The sequence below is a fragment of the Thunnus thynnus genome, chromosome 18 (assembly GCF_963924715.1).
Source record: "Thunnus thynnus chromosome 18, fThuThy2.1, whole genome shotgun sequence".
NCBI classification, from domain to species: Eukaryota; Metazoa; Chordata; class Actinopteri; order Scombriformes; family Scombridae; genus Thunnus; species Thunnus thynnus.
In genome coordinates this window covers 7,245,233-7,269,947 of record NC_089534.1, presented here as the reverse complement: position 1 = coordinate 7,269,947, position 24,715 = coordinate 7,245,233, and the positions used below count along the sequence as shown (strand labels likewise).

The following is a 24,715-nucleotide window of genomic DNA, read 5'->3' as shown; positions in this document are numbered from 1 at the left end:
TTGCTTGTTTTGCACAGCAGTTTTATAGAATAATATGGAGAATAACAGAAAAAAAATAACAGAAAAATAATAAGCACCCACCTGAAGATGAACTCTGCATTTACTTTCCAGAAAAAAACACAAACAAATACACAAATAAACACAGTAACCAGGGGTACAACAAATCGAGTATTGGCCATGACGTGTCCGATCCAGTTTACATAAACACAGTTTCATTGTCGGTGTCATTATGTATCTCAGTGTTTCTGTTATCAGCTACATTCATTCAGTCACAGCGGGCTTCCAAATCAGTTTTTTGTGCCACGGCATCCCCCGGCCTCATATTATCTTATATAAAAATGATTACAATGTGTTCCATACAGTGAAGGATACAGATTTCTCTTTTGGCAAAAAGACAGCACTGGTGTCAGATTGGCACTCAGTATTGACAGATATCTGTAGTTGAGGATTGGTGCATTCCTAACAGTAACTGAGAAAAGTTTACTTTGAATGTAGACAAAGTCTACATTCAAAGTAAACTAAGTAGTCTAAGTAGTTTGTTCCAAAGAAAAACAGGACCGAAGTAACTACAAGCACCCTTATCAGATCTGGATCTTATTGTCTAAAATTAAAGGATTGGCAGTTCCTCCAACAAATTGTGATTTTGTGAGTTTATATACTCAATTATTCAATGTTATAACCTGGAGGTCCAAGAAAGGGAACCAACGTAACACAGGCGTATTCTAGTTCTATTGTATTTTAGTAAGATTAAGCCGATTATAGTTTAGTTGACTGATGCAGAGATAAGTTTACATACTCAACTTTAGAGGTAAAACAATGATAAGGAGAACTAAGATGAGCAACAAAAGAAAAGGCCACCAGGTGGTGCAAAATCAACAAATAATTATAACAGAGAGAATTTGCTAATGATTCAAAACTTGGTGTGGCAGCCACTCCTACAACCAGTGTTAATTTTGACAGCAAATTTTGATTTAGTTTTAGTCATAGTCTTTTGACTAAAATGCCATTTAATTTTAGTCAAATTTTAGTCCTCCAAATGTTTTTTAGTTTTAATCTAGTTTTAGTTGATTTACAATATATTTAGTTGACTAAAATCTAACAGTTTAGTTAAAGTTTAATGCATTATTTAAACGTTTCTCTAGAATTTCCAATTAATTTTCTGTATATACACAGATTGCTCTACAAACTCATTATAGACTCCTGGAGGAAACATCTATTTACCTGTTGTTATGGAATGGTATTAAAGTTTGAATGTGCAAGACAGACACAATTTTAACTGTTGTGTATGACACATGTCTCTATTTATCTTAAAATCAACTGCAAATAAAACCAATATAAATATAAAAGAGACAAGAATATGGCCTTGCTTTTTTGCAAAAGACCATCTCAGACAATAACAAAATAACACCAGCGAACATTAGGCCTACTCTCCCTGAATAATTAGATATACTCTATTGTCTCCATCACTCGAACAAATTCCTCTCCTCATCTTCAATTGTTGTGACCAGTAATCCTGTTCGCTGAATCCATTTAGCTATGCCCTCCTCCTTGATATGTTGTTCTTTAAAAGCACTTAGAAGAGCTGTTGAAATATTCTGCTGGAATGCACTAGCTTTATTTGCACTCAATGGTCCATCTGTATCTGTGAGGTTGAATAAGGAGGGGGGAAAAAATCAAGTTCTTATTTTTCTCCTGTTGTCTCTTTACTACGTTTCTGCTCCTTTCTCCCGTCATATGTCTGACATTAAGTTTTAGCTTGTACACCAGTGATTTTCGCTCCATGTGGTTTACAAAGGGTCTTGTTTTCCTTGACATCAAATGTGAAATTCGTCCATCCCCAACTTGTCTCTCCCTAACATTTTCATCTCATTTTTATTCTTTGACTAAAGTGTTAATAGATTTTGGCATAGTTTTTTTCTTCATAAATTAGTTTTTATTTAGTTATCGTCTCGTTTTCATCCGCCAAAAAATGACGAAAACTATGCCAAAAATCATTCATCAACAAAATTAACACCGCCACAACTGCTGCAACAGGGTAAAGTCTAATGCAAAACAATACAATCTAAACCTGCCCAGTTTAGAGTCGCCTACAACTAGTGTGTCTCAGTCTCAACAGCAGCAAGATCAATCAAACAGTTAAAGGATAATTCTGGTTTATTTCAACCTGATGTATTTCCCATAAATACAGCCATTGTGGCTCTATGGGACATGCTAATTTTGCACTGGCCAACTTCGTTATAGAGATTCGGGGAAACAAGGACAGGCTGCGTAAGCCTCTGACAGCTTTCCAAATAAACGTTATTTTACATTAATCATTTCAAACATTTGTCTCTGAGTCTGAATTAAAGTAAACACAGAAAGTAGTTGTGTGGAACAGACATCATGGCTAACTGTGTTAACACTGCTAACACAGAACAGTGCCGTTGTCGCTGTATAGCCTGGTGGCTTTTTATGTCATGTCTAGTGTCAAAAACGAGGACGTTGGGTTGGTGGACAGGGCGGGTGATGAAAAGGTGAAGGTTGGCCTGATTGGATGTAAGTTGGATTTGTTGGTCCTATCAGTGAGAGAGAGGTAGAGTTCAATCCCAGGTTGGTGGCAGGAACCAATCATCCAAGGGCTTGTACAGCTCTCTTTGCATAGCAGAACTAGAGTGACATCAGTTATGACAACACAGCAATATAAAGGTAACAGCAAAGGTCATAACAGTGGATTTATCATTAAACAATAATCATGGACTGTGTAACTAAGGGACAAATCACAATGGCTTGTAATCTTAATCTGTGGAGTAGGACAAAGATAACACCGCTTCATGGATTACCAAAATAGGGCAAAGGATAAAGGAAGTGCTGAGATGAGCTAGATGAACGTACATCCAACACTCTAAAGACAGCATTTACTTTCTTTTTCTTTTTCTTTGTATGTCTCCCAAGTTAACAACCAAACCAGCAGGTCTTATCAGGCTTGTGCATCAATCAGAAGGCAACAGGTCAGAGTGGAGAGCTGAAAGGCCTCGTCAGTCTCTCTTCACTTCAATAGATTCCAATTATGAATTAATCTCTTGATAGGATAATCATTCCACACAAATTCACATGATGTCCTTGTATCATTCAGCACTCGGGGGTAATCAGCAGCAGAGATGATAGAAAGCAAATTGAATTTCAGGTTCTTTTCGTTTTCTCTTTTAGTTGCTGACAGTCCGTCTGAGGAACACAAACAACACACCTATTTGATCAGCTTTAAGCATCAAAAAGTTGTAAATCTGCACTTAAGAGCTGTGTGCAAGGTCACTGATTGAATTCTTCAGACCAGATTGAAAAGCAACAATAGTCATGATGCCCTTGAGGCAAACAATTTATCCCCAGCTGTTGCCGTGAAGCTGCCTGTTGGCACAACAACAGAGGACAGTTTGGATGCGTTTGGCCGCTCCCAGTCAACAATATGAAAAATGGGAGTGAATATGAATTAGGCTGTTGTTGAATGTGAGCATGCATGCTAAGCAAATCCCCTCCAGGATCTGGAAAATTAAAACCTGTAGCAGCAGCTGCACCGTTGGCTGCGTGTTTGGCACCAGGATGTAGATGAAGGATACATCTGGTGATATTATTTTTCTTAATTTAATCAGCAAATCTCATGAAAAGACCAAAACCAACAGCGAATTGGTCTCCTAACAAATATTGTATTGAAAGCCTCATATATCTTATTCCTCTGTGCCGTAGACCTCCGTTTTTGTCCAAAAACTATCAAAAACTAATCAGTGAGCTATACCACTGCACTGGGTTCGTTCATGAACACACACACACTGTAGTGTATTTTGACTAAATCCCACACACACCATCCTGTTGCCACAAAACTCATTAAAGCACCAAATTTAGATTAATGTGAAAGAAAAACAAAAGTATTGAGATATGCAAAGCAGAGCAACACCAACCATATCCTTTAATTAGATTGTCAGTCCAGCTACATGTGTCTTGCTTACAATCATGTCACTTGGGCTATCTTATGGTCAGACTGGTTTATCATTTCGCTTCACTTAACATATTCACTCCTGACATCATCTTCATGTTAGCTGAATTTCGTTTGGGAAGGGGTTTATTTTCTTCTCTCTTTTTTTGACCTTACATATATAGTTACAAATGACTTTTCTCGTCCTCCCAAAGTCATTTTCAGTCAACCCTAAAGCTACAACAGTGATTGCAAGGAGATGAAGAAATATGCTGATTCAAGAGAAGTTTACTTACTTACAACCTACAGTTTATATCACAATTGCTGTGGCCACTTTTAGATCACTGTTTTTCCTGGATATAGTGAAGTAACTAGTTACTGTAGCTATGTGATGTACCCAAAGCTCTGATTGGTTGACTGTTTCTCCAATCAAGGGAAACCAGTCCTCTCTAAATCACTCAAAAAATATGAAACCTAGTAAATCTTCTGGGTCCTACTACAGGAATAATGCAGTTAGGTTCTTGTAAAACCAGAGTTAGTGGGGATTCAGACTGAAAACAGCCCTGCGTTACAACAGTGCATGGGGCTGCATTTGCGGAGGCGTGTTGCAAGACATGAAATGATATCCACGAAGTCAAGTTTGAGTAACAGATTCATGAATTTGAAGGCTTATCAGATGACAAAATGCTTCACAGAAGTTAGTAATACTCACAAAGATTTGTGCTCTAGAAAGCTGTCACACTGGCAACTATTTTATCTTTTGTCACGACAATCGCAAGATAAACGGTAGAAATACTCCATTCATGTGACAAAATAATCACCAATAATGTGCACTTGCATGTGATGAGTGGCCAGCATAGTCTGACGTCCGGATGACGTCACGTTGCATTGCAGCAGGTTGAGCATGATACAGACTGCATTTTTCACACAGAACTAGTGTTGGTCTGAAAGCAGCCTCAGAGTTGTGTTTACTTTCTTAGAAATAAGTTGAGTGCGTTCTTGACGGATGACGGATTCCATCAAGGCTGTCCCTTTGTTTGTTTGTTTGTCCATTCTGTTCGTGATGTCTTACAGAGTATCTTTATTTCACACTACACAGTTATGCTACAGTTGTTTTTTTTGCACCATAGGATAGGAACATTTCCACTATTCATCTCAGTGTCAGTGATTTTAAAGACTAATAACATTTTACTGCTCCTTTGTCATCTTGCAGTGTTACCCCTGTATTCATTCTGCAGCGGTGCGCGCAGCTCCTTAAATTTCACACGATCATCAGATGATGATTACTGATGATGACTAATGATTTTCACTTGCATACTGTGTGAGCACTCTACATTACTGTGGAATTCTTCTGAGTCATCCTCCCTCTCTTCATTCTTTAAAGGACATTTATGTGAAAGGTACTGTAATAAGAGTAGCGTAGCTGTGTGCATAGCAAGTGTGTAGTTGAGCGAGTGCAGAGAACAAGTGCCCTCCAGTCAACCAAGGGGAAACAGTGTCTTGTGTGTACTTGACTATTTTCAACTACATGGTACATTCTAAATGACTATTATTGCTAGTATTGCTTGTGTCCCTTGATTTGTGTCAGTTGTGGTGATATACGTATTATTATAACTGAAAAATCAGCAGTAAAATCAATTTCAGAGGCTCCTAATGAGAATAAAACAATGAGTGTGAGACATCTGGAAGCTCAGGGTGAGTGGAGAGAGTGTTTGTGTGACGTTCAGTTGTTTGAGCTGGACAGAGTGATCAGATCTCAATTGGATCTCAGTGTGTACACTGGAGACACATATTGATACCAGGTGTAAATGTAATCAGGTTGAATCATATCTAGATACAATATGGATACATTTTAATGCAAGGTGTAAAGGGGGTCTGTTTTTCTTTGTCCTGGTTTTGGACTAGGGCTGGATAAAAAAAAAGGATTTCTTATCAATCTCAATTTTAATTTGAATGATTGATTTTTAAAATCCCAAGATCGATCTTCGCATTTTCGCCTTTTTTCCATAAACAATCATAAATCTGTGCTAAATGTTGTGTGTAAGCAGTGGTTACTAATTTGTTAGTGGTTCACGTAGGGCTGCATGATGTGTAAAATGTCGAGTTATTACAACATGCACAGAAAGCTTATTTTAAGTTAAAAAGTAATGTAGCTGCATGGGATAGCATTTATATTTATAAAAGCATTTATAAAACACACATAGTGATGAAGCCCTTGCAATGGTGCAGGTCTTTTATTATTCTGTTTTGAACATGTAGGAGTAAAAAATATAGATGTGCCACGTTTTAGTCTTTTTGCATTCACCCAACAAAAAATCCTTTGGTCAACACAACTTTATAACCACGAAATGTGTTTACAATTCAGCCAGTGTTGCTCAGGTGTTGAATGTAGAAGACATTTAAGATCACAGGATAAATTGAGAAACACTTTATGGATTCAAAGATTCAAGGACCTTTATTGTGATTTCACCATAATTACATTTGTACTTTTCAGTTCCAAATGCTACATATGAAGACTTGAAATACGGATTCCCTGAGCTTGGTGGTGCTAATATCCAGGCTTTTTTTTTTAGACTGTTGGTTACACAAAACAATATATTTGAAGACGTCACTTTAGGTTCTGATAAATGATTGATTAAAAGACAGAATAATTGGCCGATTAATCCATAATGAAAATGATCTGAACTGGATACGCATTATATACACCTTGAAGTAATTCATACATGCAGTGTACAGTTGTTTGGTGTCATTAATCAGTATTTATTTGAACCAGTTTGTGATTGGTAGAGTTAGAATCAATCAATTTACAGAATTAGTCATAAAACTTAGTAAAAAGATGGTTTTAAGGAATCAGCCTCAGCACAATCTTCTTCTTCACACCTCAGCTCCGGGCTGCAGAGAGGCTGATGGAGTGTCTGATCACGCTGGGGAGCAGCAGCATGTCAAAGTCCCTTCTCATCCGTCACATCCTCTCTCAGATCAGCGCTCTGGCCGATCAGCTCTGGCAGACCTTTCAGGTAAACACCCATCCACTGCTTCTCCACACCTGCTCCTGCATTCCCATCGTTCTCTTCTTCCTCTTCTGCTGCTTCCTTCACTTCTGGCTCAGTGACAGCATTGATCCCTTTCTATTTCTCTCTCTCTCTCTCTCTCTATTGCACTGCCTCATGAAAAGCTGCAGTTATATTCTCCCTGTTTGAGTCTGTGTTGTGTTGCTCAGTTCTCTTACTTTGTTGACATTACTGTTTATCAGAAACAGTGTTGCCAAAGCAGTATGGAAGTTTTACAGTTCAAATAAACTGTGGTTTATGCATTTAAACCATAATGAGATCGTGAATCTCTCCTGTACTTTCACTGACTTTATCTCTGTTTATTTCTCTGCCTCCCTCCGGCTTTCTCCTCCACACTGTCTTTCTCTGTCTCATACTGTTTTATGTCACCCTTTTGCTCTTAGAGCCAGCCTTTATGAGAGGCGTCAGGTGCAAACAGTTTGCCCTATTGACTCATAGCCACGGTTACTTCTTTAACCAAGATAATCAATACTGTGACCTCACAGTTTCTTCTGCCATGTATTCAAATGTGTCTTGGTAGTTTTGGTGACCACCTGAGTCACGGGCCAGACAAGAGCTGCATTTTGCCCGGCCAGCTTCCTGTGAAAGGCAGAGCTGAGTGTCGAGCCACGGGGGACCTTCAAAATGGAAATGTGTTTAAAAAGGAAAAGGATACAGGTGATTTATCCCCTTCACTCCTCCTGCTGAGCTTCCCTCCCACTCAGCAGGGTCTGTCACGCTCACTTGCGCCTGTTTTTCCCTCCTCCTTTGGAGAGCCTCTCGAGCCGGGCGATGCCAAAAAGAGAATTTTATCAACACTGTGTTTTTGAGAGTTCAAGTTCAAGGGAAAAAAAACAAAAAAACAGCTGAACCTACTGTTCAGTCGAGATACTGATGATGTAAAATATTCTTTTGCTGCCATGGAGTCTCCAACAAACCAGCAGTAATGGGTATTTGTGAGAAAGAATCTCAAGTGTCATACCTCCATAAACTGTCAGACTCAAGTGGAGCACCATTTACTGCCTCGGTGCATTCAGGAGACCTGTAATTGCGAACTTAAATTAACCAGTGTGTTAGCGTAGACCTCCATTAATGTGGTGGTTTGACATTTCAAAGCACACAAACAGCCATCAGTGTTCTCATGGAAATGTCTCAATCCACCCACTACCTGCCCACCCCCACCACTCGTTTTTTATTCTTTCAAGGCTGAAGAAGGGACAACGAGCAGTGTGTTTGAAGACTGAGCCTTTGACTATCTTATTTGCTTGTAGCTCCATGCCTGCAACTCTCCGTGGTTCAGTCTCTCAGGGGAAGAGGTCTCAGGGGAAGGAAAGGCAGGGCAAGTTTATTTATATAGCACATTTCAGCAACAAGGCAACTCAAAGTCCTTTACGTAAAAGTCATAGAGACAAAGTGCAAAAGAAACACAATAAAAAGGACATTTAAATACAATCAAAAAAAGTCAGAAACAGAAAGAACAGAAAACTAAAATAAGCTAAAATAGAATAAGACAGGTATAAAATACAAGAATAAAAGTTACAGTGCAGTACAAGAAATGAATAATTATTTGATTTAATCAAAGGCAGCAGCAAACAGAAAAGTCTTAAGCTTTGATTTGAAAGAACTGAGAGATACAGCACACCTGTAGTTTTCTGGGAGTTTGATCCTGATATGTGGTGCATGAAAACTGAACGCTGCTTCTCCATGTTTAGTTTTGACTGAGGACAGAAAGCAGACCTGTCTCTGACAACCTGATAGGTCTGGATGGTTCATAATGTAGCAGAAGATCAGAAATGTATTTCCGCCCTAAACCATTTAGTGCTTTATAAACCAACAGTGGTATTTTAAAATAAATTCTTTGACAGATAGGCAGCCAGTGTAAAGATCTGAGAACCGACGTGATGTGATCCACTCTCTTGGTCTTAGTGAGGACTCGAGCAGCGGTGTTCTGAATCAGCTGCAGCTGTCTGATTTAGGGAGACCTGTAAAGACACCATTACAGTAGTCGAGTCTACTGAAGAAACACATGGACAAGTTTTTCCAATCCTGCTGAGACATAAGTCCTTTAATCCTTGATATACGCTTAAAGTGATAATAGGCTGACTTTGTAATTGTCTAAATGTGGCTGTTGAAATTCATGTCTGAGTCCATGACTACACCAAGATTTCTGGCTTGGTTTGAGGTTTTTACTTTGGCTCCAAAAACAATTACTTCAGCTTTGGCTTTGTTTAATTAAAGAAAATTCTGGCACATCCAATAATTAATTTGTTCAATGTACTTATTAAGTGCTTGTATTGGACCATAGCCCCCCGGTGATATGGTTATGTAAATTTGTGTTGTCTGCATAATTATAGTAACATATTTTGTTGTTTTCCATAATCTAAGCTAGTGGGAGTAGATAGATGTTGAACAGAAGAGACTCCAGAATGGAACCTTGGGGAACTCCACAGGTCATTTTCGTCCACTCAGATGTGTAATTACCTATAGACACAAAGTAGTCCCTGTCCTTTAAGTAGGACAACTTAACCAACTTAGTACTGTGCCAGAAAATCCCACCCAGTATTCCACTTGGTCTAGTAATATGTTGTGGTCGACTGTGTCGAATGCAGCACTGACATCCACTAATGCTAAGACTGAAATTCTGCCACTGTCTGTGTTAAAGTGGTTGTCATTGACGACCTTAACAAGAGCAGTCTCAGTGCTGCGGTGTTGTTGAAATCCTGACTAGAAGACATCAAAACAGTTGTTTAGTGCCAAGAAGTTGTTCAGCTGTTGAAAAACAGATTTTTCAGTTATTTTACTTAAAAACCGGAGGTTTGATATGGGCCTATAATTGTTCATTAGTGATGTGTCTAGATTGTTCTTTTTTAAGAGTGGCTTGATGACGGCATTTTTCAGGGCCTGTGAGAAGACACCTGAGAGAAGAGACGTGTTAACAATTTGTTGAAGATCTGAGGCCAAGCAATTAGAAACAATTTTGGAAAAGCATGTTGGCAGAATATCAAGGCAGAAGGAGGATTTCAGATGTTGTATTATGTCCTTCAGCTTTTTATTTTTTGTTTTCCGGTTTTGGAAAAGTCTGAACTGCCGATTCCGATTTTCTTTATTTCTAAGAACTATAATTGACAGCATACACAAACATTTTTGTAACTTTTCTTTAATGAAAAATTCAATTGTATGTTTATAATTAAGCATTGTTCATAAAACATAAAACATGAACAAACATTTGGTTTTCTAACTACATGATGAACTTGAACTTAAGTTAATTTAAGTCAATTTAAAGTAAAATACTGATAAACTATTTGTCAGTGGTGCAGATAAACCCTGGTGGGTACCACAAAGTACTTTCACACTCTATTTTTCACCTATAATATTTTGTAATTTCCTAAATATTGTCTTTTTTTAGTGTAATCAAAAAGCACTTTACTTATATAGCAAATATCAACTCTTATGTCATTTTAATGGTGATTTTTAGCAAAGGGTGTACAGTTTTTTCACTCTGCTCGTCTTATTTGATCATCATATCTAGATTAATAATATTTATCAGCTGTATTAATTCAAATTTTCTACTTTACATTTGTCCATACAGATTAAAACACAGCAGGATTCATGTCAGTGTGTCAGATAATGAGAAAAAGGCTAAATTAAATATAATATAAACAAAAACAACAGCAGTATTAACAGCAGAGCCACACCTCAGTTGATTTTCAATAAAACTTTAATGTCAGACTTTTCCTTAAAAGGTAAAATCACCTGGTTTCAGGTAAACTGCATTTAAACAGCTGTTCACGTCCCAGAATGTAAACTCTGTGTTATGTATATGCTATTTGGGGCCATCTCTTCAAGATGGAACTCACTCACCATCTGTCCCATCTTGAGCAGACCTGGGATGGTCCAGCTGTAGCCGGTGTTCAAGCTGCCATCTGAGCCCCGCCTGTTTGTGTTCGTGATGACGGTGTGCAATGTGTTGCCAGTAAATAAAATGGGTGAATTAATGTCTAAACAAATTAAAAATTGCAGCAGATGTGCTGTAATGTTACCAGTCGATGGTGAGTCTCTGCTGAAGTTTATATCATTTAGTTTTAGCGTGTGTGTGTGTGTGGCTGTGACTTTACTGTCTGTGCTACTGCGTGTGTGACTTTAACCATAGTGCGGCTACATGTGTGTAAATTTGACCGGCACAAAATCGGATCATCGTTCATGGCTGATCAGCTGAAAACCTGCCGTTTTCGATTGGTGGCTGATCGATTGGTGCATCTCTAATTTTAAGTGGACACAGGAAAAACACATATCCTGTTCCTGATATGGAGGCACTGACTGCTTGTCAAATTTTCTGAATTTTGTCAGTGAAGAGGGAGACAAGTTCCTTGTAGGCCCTGGTGGATAGAAGTTCAGAGGCTACTGAGCAGGAGGGTTTGTTAGCCTGTCGACAATAGCAAACAAGGCACATGCATTATTATTGTTTCTGGACAGAAGAAGGACCGCCCTGCATTTCTCAGTTCCAAATTATAAATGTATAAAAGTCTCTCTTTATAGATGTCATAATGAACCTGGAGATTTGTCTTTCCCCACCTGCGTTCAGCTTTTCAACACTCTCTTTTTTTCTATTCTGACCAGCGTGGCATTTCTCCATGGAGATCTTTTCTTACCAGAGACAACCTTCACCTTAGTGGGTGCAACTGCATCAATAACACTTGTAATCTTAGAACTGAAATTATCTACATCTCATTGATTGAGACCCAAGAGAGGCCAGGTGTGGAGGAGAAAGCCTGAATAAATATTTCACTGGTGTTTTCAGTGATATACCGTTTTGTGATTACCTCTGTTTGAACATTTGCATGCACGGAGCACTCAAAGACAACACAGGAATGATCAGAGAGAGCAACATCAGTCACTACAACCTTAGACATGTTCAGACCCTTGGAGATGATTAAGTCCAGAGTGTGCCCCTTGTTGTGTGTGGGCTCCGTCACATGTTGAGTCAGCCCATAGTAGCCCATCAAGAACACAATACAGTTCTTAAGTCGCTTTGTCCTGGGTGTTGTAAACATGGATGTTAAAATCATCAACAATAATCAATACAGTAATCAATACAGATTACAGACAGCAGTTCAGCAGTCATCAAAAAAGGTTGCACAGTATTTAGGTGGCTTGTAGATATTTAGGGATATAACTCGAGTAGAGGAATTCAACTGAAGAGCCACATATTCAAAAGAAGCAAAATTTTCCATAAGATATCTGCTTTCATTGGACTGGAATCATCAAACAAAATGGCAAATCCACTGGCAACTGCTGGGTGTCATAGCTGTGATAATTGTGTCAAAACGGGCTGAGGACTTAAAGCCAGTGGTGGAGGTGGACGCCGAGGGAGATATAGGGGAGAGAAAATGTGAGCAGGGCGGCGGGGTAAGTTTGGTCCCAGCAGTGACCAGCTCTTTTATCTGGTCAGTGAACTCCAAGAGGGGGGAGCAGGGAGAAAGGGTGGCCTGGATAGGGCCTGGGGGGGTGAAGGAGGCAGATCCTCACAGGTGGTTGCCGGTGAAGGGGGCTCCTCCTCTTGGCTCAGATGTCTCCCATGATCAAAGCTCTGCTCAGGTAGGGGCTGAGGCGGCTGTGCTATGTCTTCTTTTGATTCCTCTTGTCTCTTGTCCTTGGCAGAGGGAACAGATGGGTGATGCAAGAAGTGAAATAGCTTAGAGGTGAACAATTTTACTCCTGACTTGTTCAGGCAAAGTCCATCTGCCTTAAAAAGATGTCTGTGGTCCCAGAAGAATTGGAATTGTCGATAAAGTGCACTGAATAGACAGTACATGCAGTTGAGAGCCATGTCTTCAGTGCCAACAGTCTGCTGAATCCCTCAGCTCTTCTTCTGACTGGTGGTAGAAGACCACTGATAAACACCTCAGCATTCAGAGAGCTGACTGTGTCCAAAAGATCAATAAAGTCTCATTTAAGCACTTCAGACTCTTGCTTCACAACGTCATTGGTCCCTATATGCACTATGACGTTTTGCACAGTTGGATGTGGAGCCTTCTTTCTGTCATGTTAGAGGCTATATCCTTGGGGAAACATAGTATTTTGGTGTTTTTACTTCACATGCTTTTTACATGTTTTACATTAAAGTCACCCACAATCAGAGTCTAAAGCCCAGGTGTTAGCTTTCCCTGCAGCTTTTAACTTTCTGAGTTACTTTCAGTCCTTATCCTGCTGTGTGAAGATGAGAAGTTTTTCAGGTCATCAGACGGAGATTCAGAGTCCTGCAACAGTCGAGCAAAATTGTTCTCCAGTTGCACACTTGGTCGTTGGGAAGGTTTGTTGCTAGCTCTTCCTTTTGCAGCTGTCTACGGTTGTGTCCTATAAAGTACAGGGGTTGAAGAGGTGCTCTGCCTGGATGATAATGCAGGCCAGCCGGATGCAACACAGTTCTCTGGGCGCTCGTCCTTCAATTTCCCAAGGAAATGATTTACTCTCGGGCTTTGCACCAGGAGAGTTCCAGGGAGGACTACCACTTGTAGATTTATTACCCGGTACACAGTCCTCCTGTTATTTGGTAGTCTTGCTGGTGCTTATTAGCAGTGAGTTAGCATGATCTTGTCCACTGTTTTGAGTCCATGGTAAAGTGAAGTTGTTCCTATATAGTTCATTCACTTCCAAGTTCACTTCTAACCAGTGAATTTTGGATTCCAGCTCTGCAATCTCCTGTAGAAGTGTGTGGTGGTTGTCCATGGAGAAAGGGGGCATCTTGCTGCTAATTAGCTTTATTTGAGGATCACGTTTCCAGTCACTGCAGTACAGGTTTGTGCTGTTGGTAGGCCACGCTCAATATTGAATGTTCAATGTTGAAATATGCTAATGGCCTACTATATATACAAATAAATACAGTCCTAGTGATTTATAAGTATCCAGGAGCTGCTGCTTGTAGTTTCTCACATAAGAAAAACAAAAAAATCAGCAGAAAAATGCAATAAGAGGTGAGAGCAAGCAGCAGAGCGTCTGCACTGGAAGACAGCAGGAAGAAGAAAATGCATTAACACCTTACGTACTTAGCACCTGCTGATATCTCCAGTGAATGATAGTGAGTGCAACTGTTGAACCTTTGATTCCTGAGTCACTACTAGGGCTGCTTGATTATGGCAAAAATCATAATCAACATTATTTTGGTCGATTTTAAGATGATCATGATTATTTAACACGATTACTCATTGACTCACGGAACAGAAATGCTTCCATTTTATTGAATATATTAATCCACACTCCAAGACATGCACGAGTGACACGCATCTCACTGAGAAACCCTGCGTTTTTTTAAGCTCCCAGTCTATTTCTGTCACGTTTAGTGAAGCGTAATCTACACAGACAGCTGTTTAAATCACACAAATATACCGCTGTATACATGTCTTGAACTTATTAATGGTATCTACATTGATTGATCAAGGCCTCCAGTCTGTCTATGAGCTGCCTGTTTCACTACAGGCATATTCATTCACTACGGTGGGCAGGGAAATAAAATCACTGAATCAGTAAATACAAACACTGTCGATTTCTCCCCGTGGAGCTGACATGAAAACTATTTTGGTTCAGTAAATTTCTGCTGTCAGTCAGCATGGTGAGGGCAGTTTGCCTGGCCACTGTCCTCCCAGCTCCCCAGGAGCTGCAGCTGACAGACCGCCAGTTCTGTGGACACTGAACGCAGGTCAGAGTTTGTGTGGACTGAGCGTCTCATTTTCTATATGGATTCCTAGTGAGAGTGAGTTTGGACTTTTAGGGAGGGATGAAAGCACACCGCTGTAAAGGAAAGGGGTGGGCTGGATTTATAACACAAGACAAAATCATTGGGCATCATTGTGAAACTGAATGCGGCACAATAATCGTTTTATCTCAACTATCTTGTTTTCATAATCATTGGAGCCAAAATCCTAATTGAAAATAAAATTCAATTACTAACCCAGCCCTAGTCACTACCATTGGAAGTAAACTGTTAAGTCTGTCAGAGGTTGGTAGTTACAGTGCTCAGAGGTTATATGTGACAAAACACTCTTAAGACCTGAGAAATTAGGATAGAGAAATGCTACATAAGGCAATGATACAGAGTGAGAGAGAGAAATAAAGGGTTGGGTTAAACAAATACAGAAAAACCCAAAACATTTTCTTGCTTCGTGGCTTTAGTTTGTGCAAATTATGAAATATCCATCCAATGTTATTACAGTGTTGACTGGAATTTCGTTTGTGATGCTCACTCCACTGATGGGGACAAATAATGCTTTAAATTGCCAAGTCTCGCCTTTAATTTGAGTAGATTTAGATTAATATAGAAAGAACTGTGTGGGAGATATAGCCCCACACAGTTCAGCACACAGTTAGCCATTTCTAAGGTCAAATTCACTGCATGGCAGACTTAAGAATTAACTTCTACTGACATTAAACTATGAGTCACTTCGCTAAGGACCTGCTGAGACTCTTCAAAGACCCTCTGGGAGTTCCTTGTTCCCTGTTTTAAAACCACTGAGCTCTGCAACCACCACACCCCAGGTATAAAACTGAGCTTTCATACACTCCCAGGCTGCATTAAAGCCATGACCAGACCCCTGCCTCAGCTTTTTGTCAGAAGCAGCAGACCCCTGACTCCCCCTTCAGTAGTGCTGATTTTGTGAAAAAAATTGAAAATGTGAGCCGTGTGCTTCATCAAGTATCCATCAAACCCTGACTTGCTATGCACTCCATTTATTCCTGGTGAAAAAACATTGATTACTGGGATCAGTACACAGCATCAGTCACACTAACTGCAAATTAAAAAGCTACATGAATCCCTCAGGAGTCGTAATGAGAAGCCTCGGTTTGAAATTTGTTTGGGTTGATTTCACTAAGAGGAGTGCTCACTCAAGACTATTCAATGTGTCTCATAAAATCAAGAAACTTTCTGTTGCTATTAATTCTATCACATTTTTCTGCATTTCCCTCATTGACAGGGACATACTGTGTCTAAATGAGGTGTTGTCATTTAGAGCTGTACTCAGGTGTTGTCAGCCAATAGGTGAGATGATATTTGACTTTTTATTCTTAGTTTTACCCCATGGATGTGTCATACATGGCGTCGTTCACAGGAAAATAGTAGGGCTGCAACTAATGTTTTTTTTTTTTACTTTTTAAATCAATTAATCTGCTGATTATTTTTATGATTAATTGATTAATCATTTGGTTATAAATGATAAAAATTACGGCTGTGAGCCATAATGTTAGATGCCTGAAAAATAGTCCTTCCAAAGATCCCTTATATAATAAGGAATATGATTGATGATGATATGAAGGGTAAATTATCTCATATGTTAAGAAATGAAAACACTAAAAATAATATATTTACATATAATGTGAATGGTATTCATAATCCAATTAAGCGTAAGAAGTTACTGCAACAACTCAAAAAAGAAACAGGAGATATGATCTTCTTACAGGAAGTGCACCTAGTCAAACTAGAACATGAAAAACTGAAGCAACTTACTAATGCTTAGATATATCACTCATCTTACAAGTCCTCAAAAAGAGGAGATGCTATCTTAGTAATGCCACAAATAGCTTTTACAGTGGAAAAACGATAAAAGACGAGGAAGGTAGATATGTAATGGTAGTTGGAAAGACTGATGAGGAAATTGTTTCATTTATGAGTGTCTACAACCCCCCTGAAGGGGGCCCAACTTAATCAAAAAGATGGTTGAAATAATAGTTTCAGAAAGTCAAGGAATAACAATCACTGCGGGTGGCCTAAACCTAATCATGGACCCAAGTATGGATACACAGCGTGATAGATAACATAGACTATTTCTGTAACATAGACTATTTTTTATGTTTAAGAATCACATATCAAGGGTGGTAGAATGTAATATAAATCAAATCACATCATGATCATGCTTTGATAACTATGAAATTGAATCTTGATCTGGAGGTGGGTCATACGCTTTGGAGACTAAATAACTCCCTGTTACAAATGGAAGACTTCAAGATTAAAATAAGATCAACTATTAAAAATTATATAGAAATAAATGATACAGAGGAAGTTGAACCCGTCACACTGCGGGAGGGAGCAAAAGCACTATTGAGAGGGGAAATCATATCATATTATTGAACAATCAATAAGGATATTGGAATTGGAGCACAAGGCAACAGGAAACTTCAATTCTTTGAATGAACTAAGGAATGAACTCGACCAATTACTAACCAAAAAGGTAGAGAAATCACTGATATTTACTAAACAACAATACTTTAATAGTAGAGCAAAAGCAATGAAAAACCTGGCCTATAAATTGAAAAAACAACAGATAAAATCAAACATTGTTTCTATCAAAGACCAAACCAGGAATACAAAGTTAAAAAGTAAACAAGAAATAGCAATAACAAGAATTTGCAAAATACCACAAACACTTATAAATAATTTGCTCCCTCAAAATAGGATTAAAGAATATCTATCCAGAATAAAACTACCGCAGATAATATATCAACAAAATGCGATCCTGACTTTGCCAGTTACGTCAGATGAGATCAACATAGCAATAAAGAAATAAAAAAGGGTATATGCCCTGGGAGTGACGGATTAATTTTATAAGGAATTTGATAAAGAACTACTGCCGATTTTAGAAAGAAGTTTTAGTGAGAAGTTATATCCAGAATAGTAAAATAGGAAGGAAGACCAGTGATCTTCTCGCACTTGTGCAATTTTTGGTAAAGAACTATAGCAATGTCAGAGTGTCACATCAAATCGCAGCGGTTTATGCTATTTTAGAAAATAGCCACAAGTAACAAGACACAAGAGCAAAACTAAAATGTAAAACTTAACACACACATATCTGAGGACACTTGGAAGGAAATGGATTGGAATGTACATACAGAGACCAAATTAATAACTGAGAAAATAGTCCACACATCAATAATGAAAATAATCGTTCATTTCAGCCCTAAATGGCACACAATATCAGACATTATCTCCTGGAAGGCATTCATATTGTTGTACTTGGTTGTTTAAATGAAAAGTGCCAGAAATAGTTGCATAAAGCAGGAAATAATAGAGCTAAATAAAAAAATAAATAATAAGTTAGGCCCCCTAATCCCAGCATCGGAAAGGTGTGGGGGGAGCAGGTTTAAGAAGTGGTTTGACCATCCGACAAGCACTTCTGATGACTTTTGATAGAGTATACTGGTGCCTTAAGATGTAGAACTTGAGGTTCACCCAAAGCAAACCTCTATATGTTTGAGTTTGTATAACATACTATTTCTTCTCCTGTGTCCGTCTGCCTGTAAAGACGTCAGATCCCCCAGCCAGGGGCTGTGCGGTACATTTTTTGTGTCTGTCTGTCAGTGATTTATGTGGGCGTTTAGATTCAGTTGACCCTTCACTCCTGCTGATAGCAGAACCATATGGTATACTGGTCTGACTCTACAACCTCTTGTTCATCCATTACTGTAGGGACTGCCCCTCAGGATAAAGAGTGACAGACTACCTCATTCCCAATGAAACTCCCTGGCACAAGATTCAAGATATTTCTGTAGAGAGGAGTCTGCTGTCTTCCTAACTGAGACCCAGTAGATTAGCTGTATCTGTCAGAATTAAACTCTGGTAAGAATTATGGACTCTTTCAAGACAGGTTATATCTTTAACAGTAAGTAAAACGTGAAAGTGGGTTTCTGTCAGGTTAAAATATTTGTGTGCAGACAATATTTGCTCCCTAAGATGTTTGAATACTTCTGATCTCAGTGCGTAAGTTTATATATCACATCTAACTTTTACTTTTGAATCTTATTTGGCGTGCCCTTAAAAAGACACTCACTCTCACCGAAACACATTGTTTGTATCTTGAAGACTTAACAAACACATGACACATATTTCCTACTACATTACAAAACATTTTCAAAGCCTTCATGATAAAATGTTTTGAAACTTACATTTTCATTCTTTGGTACTTTTTACAGTGCACTACTGCCATCAATTGATGAAATGTGGAATTCCCAGAAACTGAGAGATTTCCTGCATTTTGCACTAAAACCTATAGCAAAAATGATTTTAAAAACGGAGTGGAGGTTCCTCCCTCACAAATGCAACCCAAGTTAATTTTGGCATTTTGTCAAGTGAATTAATGTTTATTGTTTTGTTGACAGCTGTTTGTTAACAGCTGATTATCTGTCGCAGTTGACATTTGTCATTTTAACCGGCGAAAGCGCCTGTCAGTTCTGGCTAAAAATGAGAAGCTGCATCTGAATGTTTTTATGTGTAATGTGTACTACCCCCTTGTAAGGTGTGCTGAGACTTTTTTAAATAAACTTACTTACTTACAGTACATGTATTTTGCCAACCTCAGATTTCAACACAGTAGAGTATTAGGGCTGCAAACAACAAATATTTTCATTATCATTAATCTGTAGATTATTTTCTCATAGTCATTTGGTCTATAAAATGAAAATGGTGAAAAATGTTGATCACAGTCTCCCAAAACTCAAGATGCAACTTCAAATGTCTTAGATATTCAGTTTACTGTCATAGAGGACTAAAGAAACCAGAAAATGTTCACATTTAATAAGTTGGAACCAGAGAATTTGAGTATTTCTTTCTGAAAAAATGACTCAACAATTATTCAAACATAAAAATAGCTGGCGACTAATTTTCTGTTGATCAGTAATTCAACTAATCCTTTTAGTACTATAGAGCACAATAATGAAAGGATTGACATTTGATCGACTTTATTTTATCCAATATGAATCCTTTAAAATATGCCTGGATCGACCCCATACTTGGGACATTTCTAGTTTTTGCACGAGATGCCTAAGGGGGAATACATATATATTTTTCTACATGTTAAGTTAAAAATATTGTGAACCATGAACTCTGTACTATATTGTTCCTGTACCTGTGAGCTGTCTATATTGTTACAATTGAATTCTTAAGTAATAGTTAAAAGAATATTAAATTATCAGGTCATCAGCACACCACTTGCCATTCTAGTGACTGCCAGACAAGCCTTCACTCTTTTCCAGCCGGTGGATTAGAGAGCAGATCGGTCCCATCTGTCTTGGGACTTTTTCGCTGACTCAGGCCTTTATGTTCCAGAGGTTGAGAGGACATGGTTGAAGGGCTTTATGTCATATTCACACATCATCAGCCCTTATTTCCTGTCATTATTGGCATCATAGTTGGGGGGGGACCATAACCACCCCTGTGGGCATTCGTCTGGGAACACACGAGTAAGGAAATGAGTTTGGAGGTTTTCAGGTCCTTTGAGTTCATGTCGAGAAACATTAAAAGGATCAATTCATGACTTTACAGAGATAAGTGCCTTTAAGTCATACATAAGGAATAAGAAGAGTATAATATTTGGGTTGTTTGCATAACGAGCATTTTTCACTAATTTATAGACAAAATATAGACATTATAGAGACCATATACATTTTTATAGGCAAAACGATGAATTAAGAAAATCGATAATAATGAGAATAATTGTTAGTCGCCACCCTTACTTTGTTTCTCATTGGTTTTAATATTGAAGGTCTTAAAAATGTTTATATCTATATGCTATAGTGTGACAGATACTGGACTTTTCAGGCTGATACTGATATCAATATTTGAGAGTTTGAAAATGTAAGCCTATTAGATGAAATTGTACAATACAAACCTTTTGAAATGTGAGGATACAATAATAATAGGTTTGCTGAATGCCATCTTAACAATAAGAAAATATTTCAGGTATTAATTAAAAGCAGCATTTAAAACTGCAGGAGAACTGACTAAAGTTTTGATTGGAAGCTGTAGAAGTCACTTTTAGGCTTGAATTCTCATACATAAACTCACAGATCCTAACCATTGTATGTTTAGAGGAAAGTGTAATGCCACCTGAATTACAGTTTTTATCACCGTAAAGTGAAAAAGTTTTTCTCAATTAATTTTTTACGATTGAGTCATCTGTTTTTTTCTTATTTTCTTGATTAATCTTTTGGTCCATAAATGTCATAAAATAGTGACAAATGCCAATCACAGTTTCCTAAAGTTGATATATTCATTGTTGTATTTTGTCTGACAAACAGTCCAAAAATCAAAGAGAATAATTTTTATATAAGAGATGACCAAGAAAATCAGCAAATATTCACTTTGCAGAAGCTGGAACCAGAAAAGTTTTTACATTTTACATTAACAAATGACCTTAAAGGATTAATCAACTATAAATAATTGTTGATTAGTTTCCTGTTGATTGTGTAATGACTGAGTAATGAGTGATTATTCAAGTACTTGTTTCAGCTCTAGGCTGACCTTAAAGTAAATCATGTCATGATATAATACATTTTTATATAATGTTACACTGCATGCTCCTCAATGCTAGAAAATAAACCATGGATCCTCGTGTGCCCTTTTGTGTCAGAGCTGTCATAGGAACCATTTAAAGAATGAGTGTTTTGCCTTCACTATTTCAAGGGCACACTGCGCAGTAAGTGTGGGGAGAGGATGCGTTAAAGTCATGAGCATGCTATCAGGAGCGGCTGAGGCCAGTGTTCTTGTGTGTCGTACATCGTCAGAGATGCTGTAGCCCGGTGCCACTGTCCTTGGAGCAGCGCAGCATACAGATAAGATCTGCCATCTGGGCGCTGCGTTGTTCTGTCAGAGGGCGTGACAGTCAGTGGCATACACCAAGCAGCCACAGCCCCTCAGGACAAAACCACCATGAAATCCAGCAATAACACTAAACCACTGGACAGCATAAATGCCACTCTTGACAGCTGAGTGTGCATAGTTAATATCAGACCTGTCCCAGTGTCTGCACTTTATGCAAACTGTGGGAGGCCTATGGCTAGATATCTCATCCTCACCCCTATATATAGATAAATAGAAAATGTTTTGATCCCGAGGGAAATTTAGGCATCCAATAGCTTACACAACATGTACAAAACACCAATGCACACAAGAATAAAAGAATAAAAACACACCAGAACTACTACAGAGAGCTGTAAGGCCATTGCTGTAAGGAGTTGAATAGCTGTATGGCCTGGGGGACAAAAGACTTCCTCAGTCTGTCTGTTGAGCAGGACTGAGGCAGCAGTCTGCCATTGAACATACTCCTCTGCCTAGTGGATGTGCTGTGCAGAGAGTGGTGGGCATTGTCCATGGTGGACAACAGTTTATTTAGGGTCCTTCTCTGTGCCGCTGACATAAGGGAATCCAGCTCCGTGCCAACCACAGAGCCAGCTCTCCTCAGCGTCTCTCTTCTTAGTGCTGCAACACTGTATTGAAGAGAACGCTGGTGACAACCGACATCAGCATGCATTGCCTACAGATGTGGAAGGACTCCTGCCTCCTCAGGAAAAAAAAAAAAAAGTCTCTGATTTACTGGAGGATGGATAGCAGAGAGCTCATTTGGATAAAACACTTTGAAATCTCAGTCAAGGGGAGAACTAGAGAAAAAACACTAATGATTTATTTCACTTATTTACATCATTTAATGTAAACCTGCTCAAAGTGCGTAAGGCTGAATTTAATGATTATTTTCACTACTAATCAATCTTTTGACAAACTGTTTTGTCTATAAAATGTCAGAAAGTACTTAAAAATGTCCATATTTTACCCAAGCCCAAAATCAAATTAATTGTTTTGTCTGACAGAGCCAAAAACTCAGATTTATTTATTTACTATGAAATAAAAAAAATGCTGAATGAAAGTCATTAAATCCATTGCTAATAAAAAAAATTACAAACATTTGTAGGCTTCTGCTTCTTAACTGTGAGGATTTGCAGGTTTTTTCCCCCATTATTTTGTACCTGATATTGTTATAAACAGAATGATTTTTTTATTAGCCACATTAGCAGTGCGGCTCATTTAATGGCAATGTCAGTCTGTCAGTTGGTCAGTCCATCACTTGTCCAGACTGAAATATCTCAACCGTTGGAGGGATTGCCATTGAATTTTGTTCACACATTCATAATACCCAGTGAATAAATCCCAATGACTTTGCTTTCCCCTAGCACCACTAGTAGGTCAAAGTTTTAATTATCAAGTGAAATATCTTAACATCTACTGGATTGATTGGCACAAAATCCTGTAGAGACATTAATGTTTACCAGATGATGTATATGACTCTGTGTTTTACTCACAGTTTTTAGTTGCATTGCCATGAAATTTGTTACATACATTCAGCATAAATTGTAACAACTTTAAGGGGTGGGAATCTTTGGGAATCTCACGATTCGATTAAATCCTTGGTGTCCGATCCAATTCAGAATCAATTCTCGATTGAATGAATATAAAAGGGGGCACGATTCTCAGTCTCTTGCTCCAGTATACTGTGTGCCAAACCAGGTTGCGGACCATTTTCATTTTAAGAAGTTAACTGCAATAACTAATGAATGAATTAATCTGAAAGCATCTCACAGTCTCCTGCCTGTATGAGAATAACAAACTAGCTAGGAGGTGAAGTGCTCTGCTGTGTTGTTATTAACGTCATGTCTCCAGCAGTGGAGAGCAGCCTCTCTGCTGCACCGTTAGCTCCGGGGAACGCCATCACTGTCCAAGACGCTAAGCAGGCGTAGGGTTTTTGAGGTGAAATAGACTGAGCACCGAGTTATTTTCTTCACTTCAGAGTTGGTTTAAGTTGTTTAATGCTGCAGTGTGTGTTGGTCAACTGGTCTTGTTTCTTATTGCTCCGCTCCGCTAACGTTAGTCTTTGAGTGATGCCGTAAAAATATTCACAATATACTTCATGTTGGTCTCGCAAAGGTAATGATTTAGTCATTAAATCAAAACATGCTTGCAACTGCTGCCTTTTTTGAAGATGAACTGCAAGATAACTCTTGTGTGCACTGCCCTCGCAGTTGAGTTTTGCCTTTTTCATACTGCCAACATCATGTTATTAACTAACATTTAGAAAATCGATTTTTCACATTTGTGAATTGATGCAGAATTGTCCACATCGGCGTTGCGATGCATCTACAAATCAATTTTAGTGCCATCATTAGGTAATGTATCACTTTCATTTCATATTTCTATCATGACTATTTAGTAATTTAACCTGCAAAACCAATGCCATTCCAATCAGCCTCAGTTGCACTTTTTAATTACTGCTAATTGGCAAATGTTAGCATGCTAACACGCTTAACTAAGATTGGTAAACAGATCCACTTGCATGGCTGTAGACTCTTAGTCTTGTTAAAACTCTGGTTTGGACAAAACATTTAATTGGAGGACAAAATTTTGGGCACTTAGAACCTGTGATTGGCATTTGTCCTTACATTATAGATTTCATTTTATAGATTAAACAATTAATAAAATTCAGTAATCATCATTACCATTAATTGCAGCCTGCTGGATTGAATTACCCTTTAGATCAAAACATGAGGCTTATCTGTAGAGAGGTGCATGAGGTGACCTTGGTTGTAACCATCCACTGTAGCTTCATTTGGCATGACATCCCATGAAAGTTCTCTGTTATTGTCTCATTAGAATGATCTGATGAGTTTGGTATCCAGGCGGCGTCTGGAATGATTGCCCTTAATGATATTAAGTTTGGCTTGGGGATATTAAATCTGGATTTGGGGTGATGAATGAGTTTTCAGACATGCAGGGTTCAGTGGTGGTGGCTAAGCCAGAGGAAATGAGCATCACAGCTGAGGCCTCTAAAGGCCAGTGCCAGCTCAATTTTCACTCTTTGGCTGCGCAGCCCTCAGTGAATGATCAGAGAATATTTTTGCTTCACAACTGCTCCGA

At 38.5% G+C, this 24,715-nt stretch overlaps 1 protein-coding gene across 2 annotated transcripts in view; it reads left to right on the top strand.

Moving 5' to 3' along the window:
• mei4 (meiosis-specific, MEI4 homolog (S. cerevisiae)) overlaps positions 1-24,715 on the top strand; it is a 64,532-nt gene that overhangs the window by 17,614 nt on the left and 22,203 nt on the right. The window contains exons 4-5 of one of the 2 annotated variants that reach the window (XM_067572625.1): positions 6,829-6,960; positions 18,446-18,522. In XM_067572625.1, coding sequence (XP_067428726.1) covers positions 6,829-6,960; positions 18,446-18,493 — 180 coding nt within the window. In that variant the 3' untranslated portion in view covers positions 18,494-18,522. Of the gene's footprint in view, positions 1-6,828; positions 6,961-18,445; positions 18,523-24,715 lie in introns of those variants that run through there. The other variant, XM_067572623.1, reaches the window with a different exon arrangement.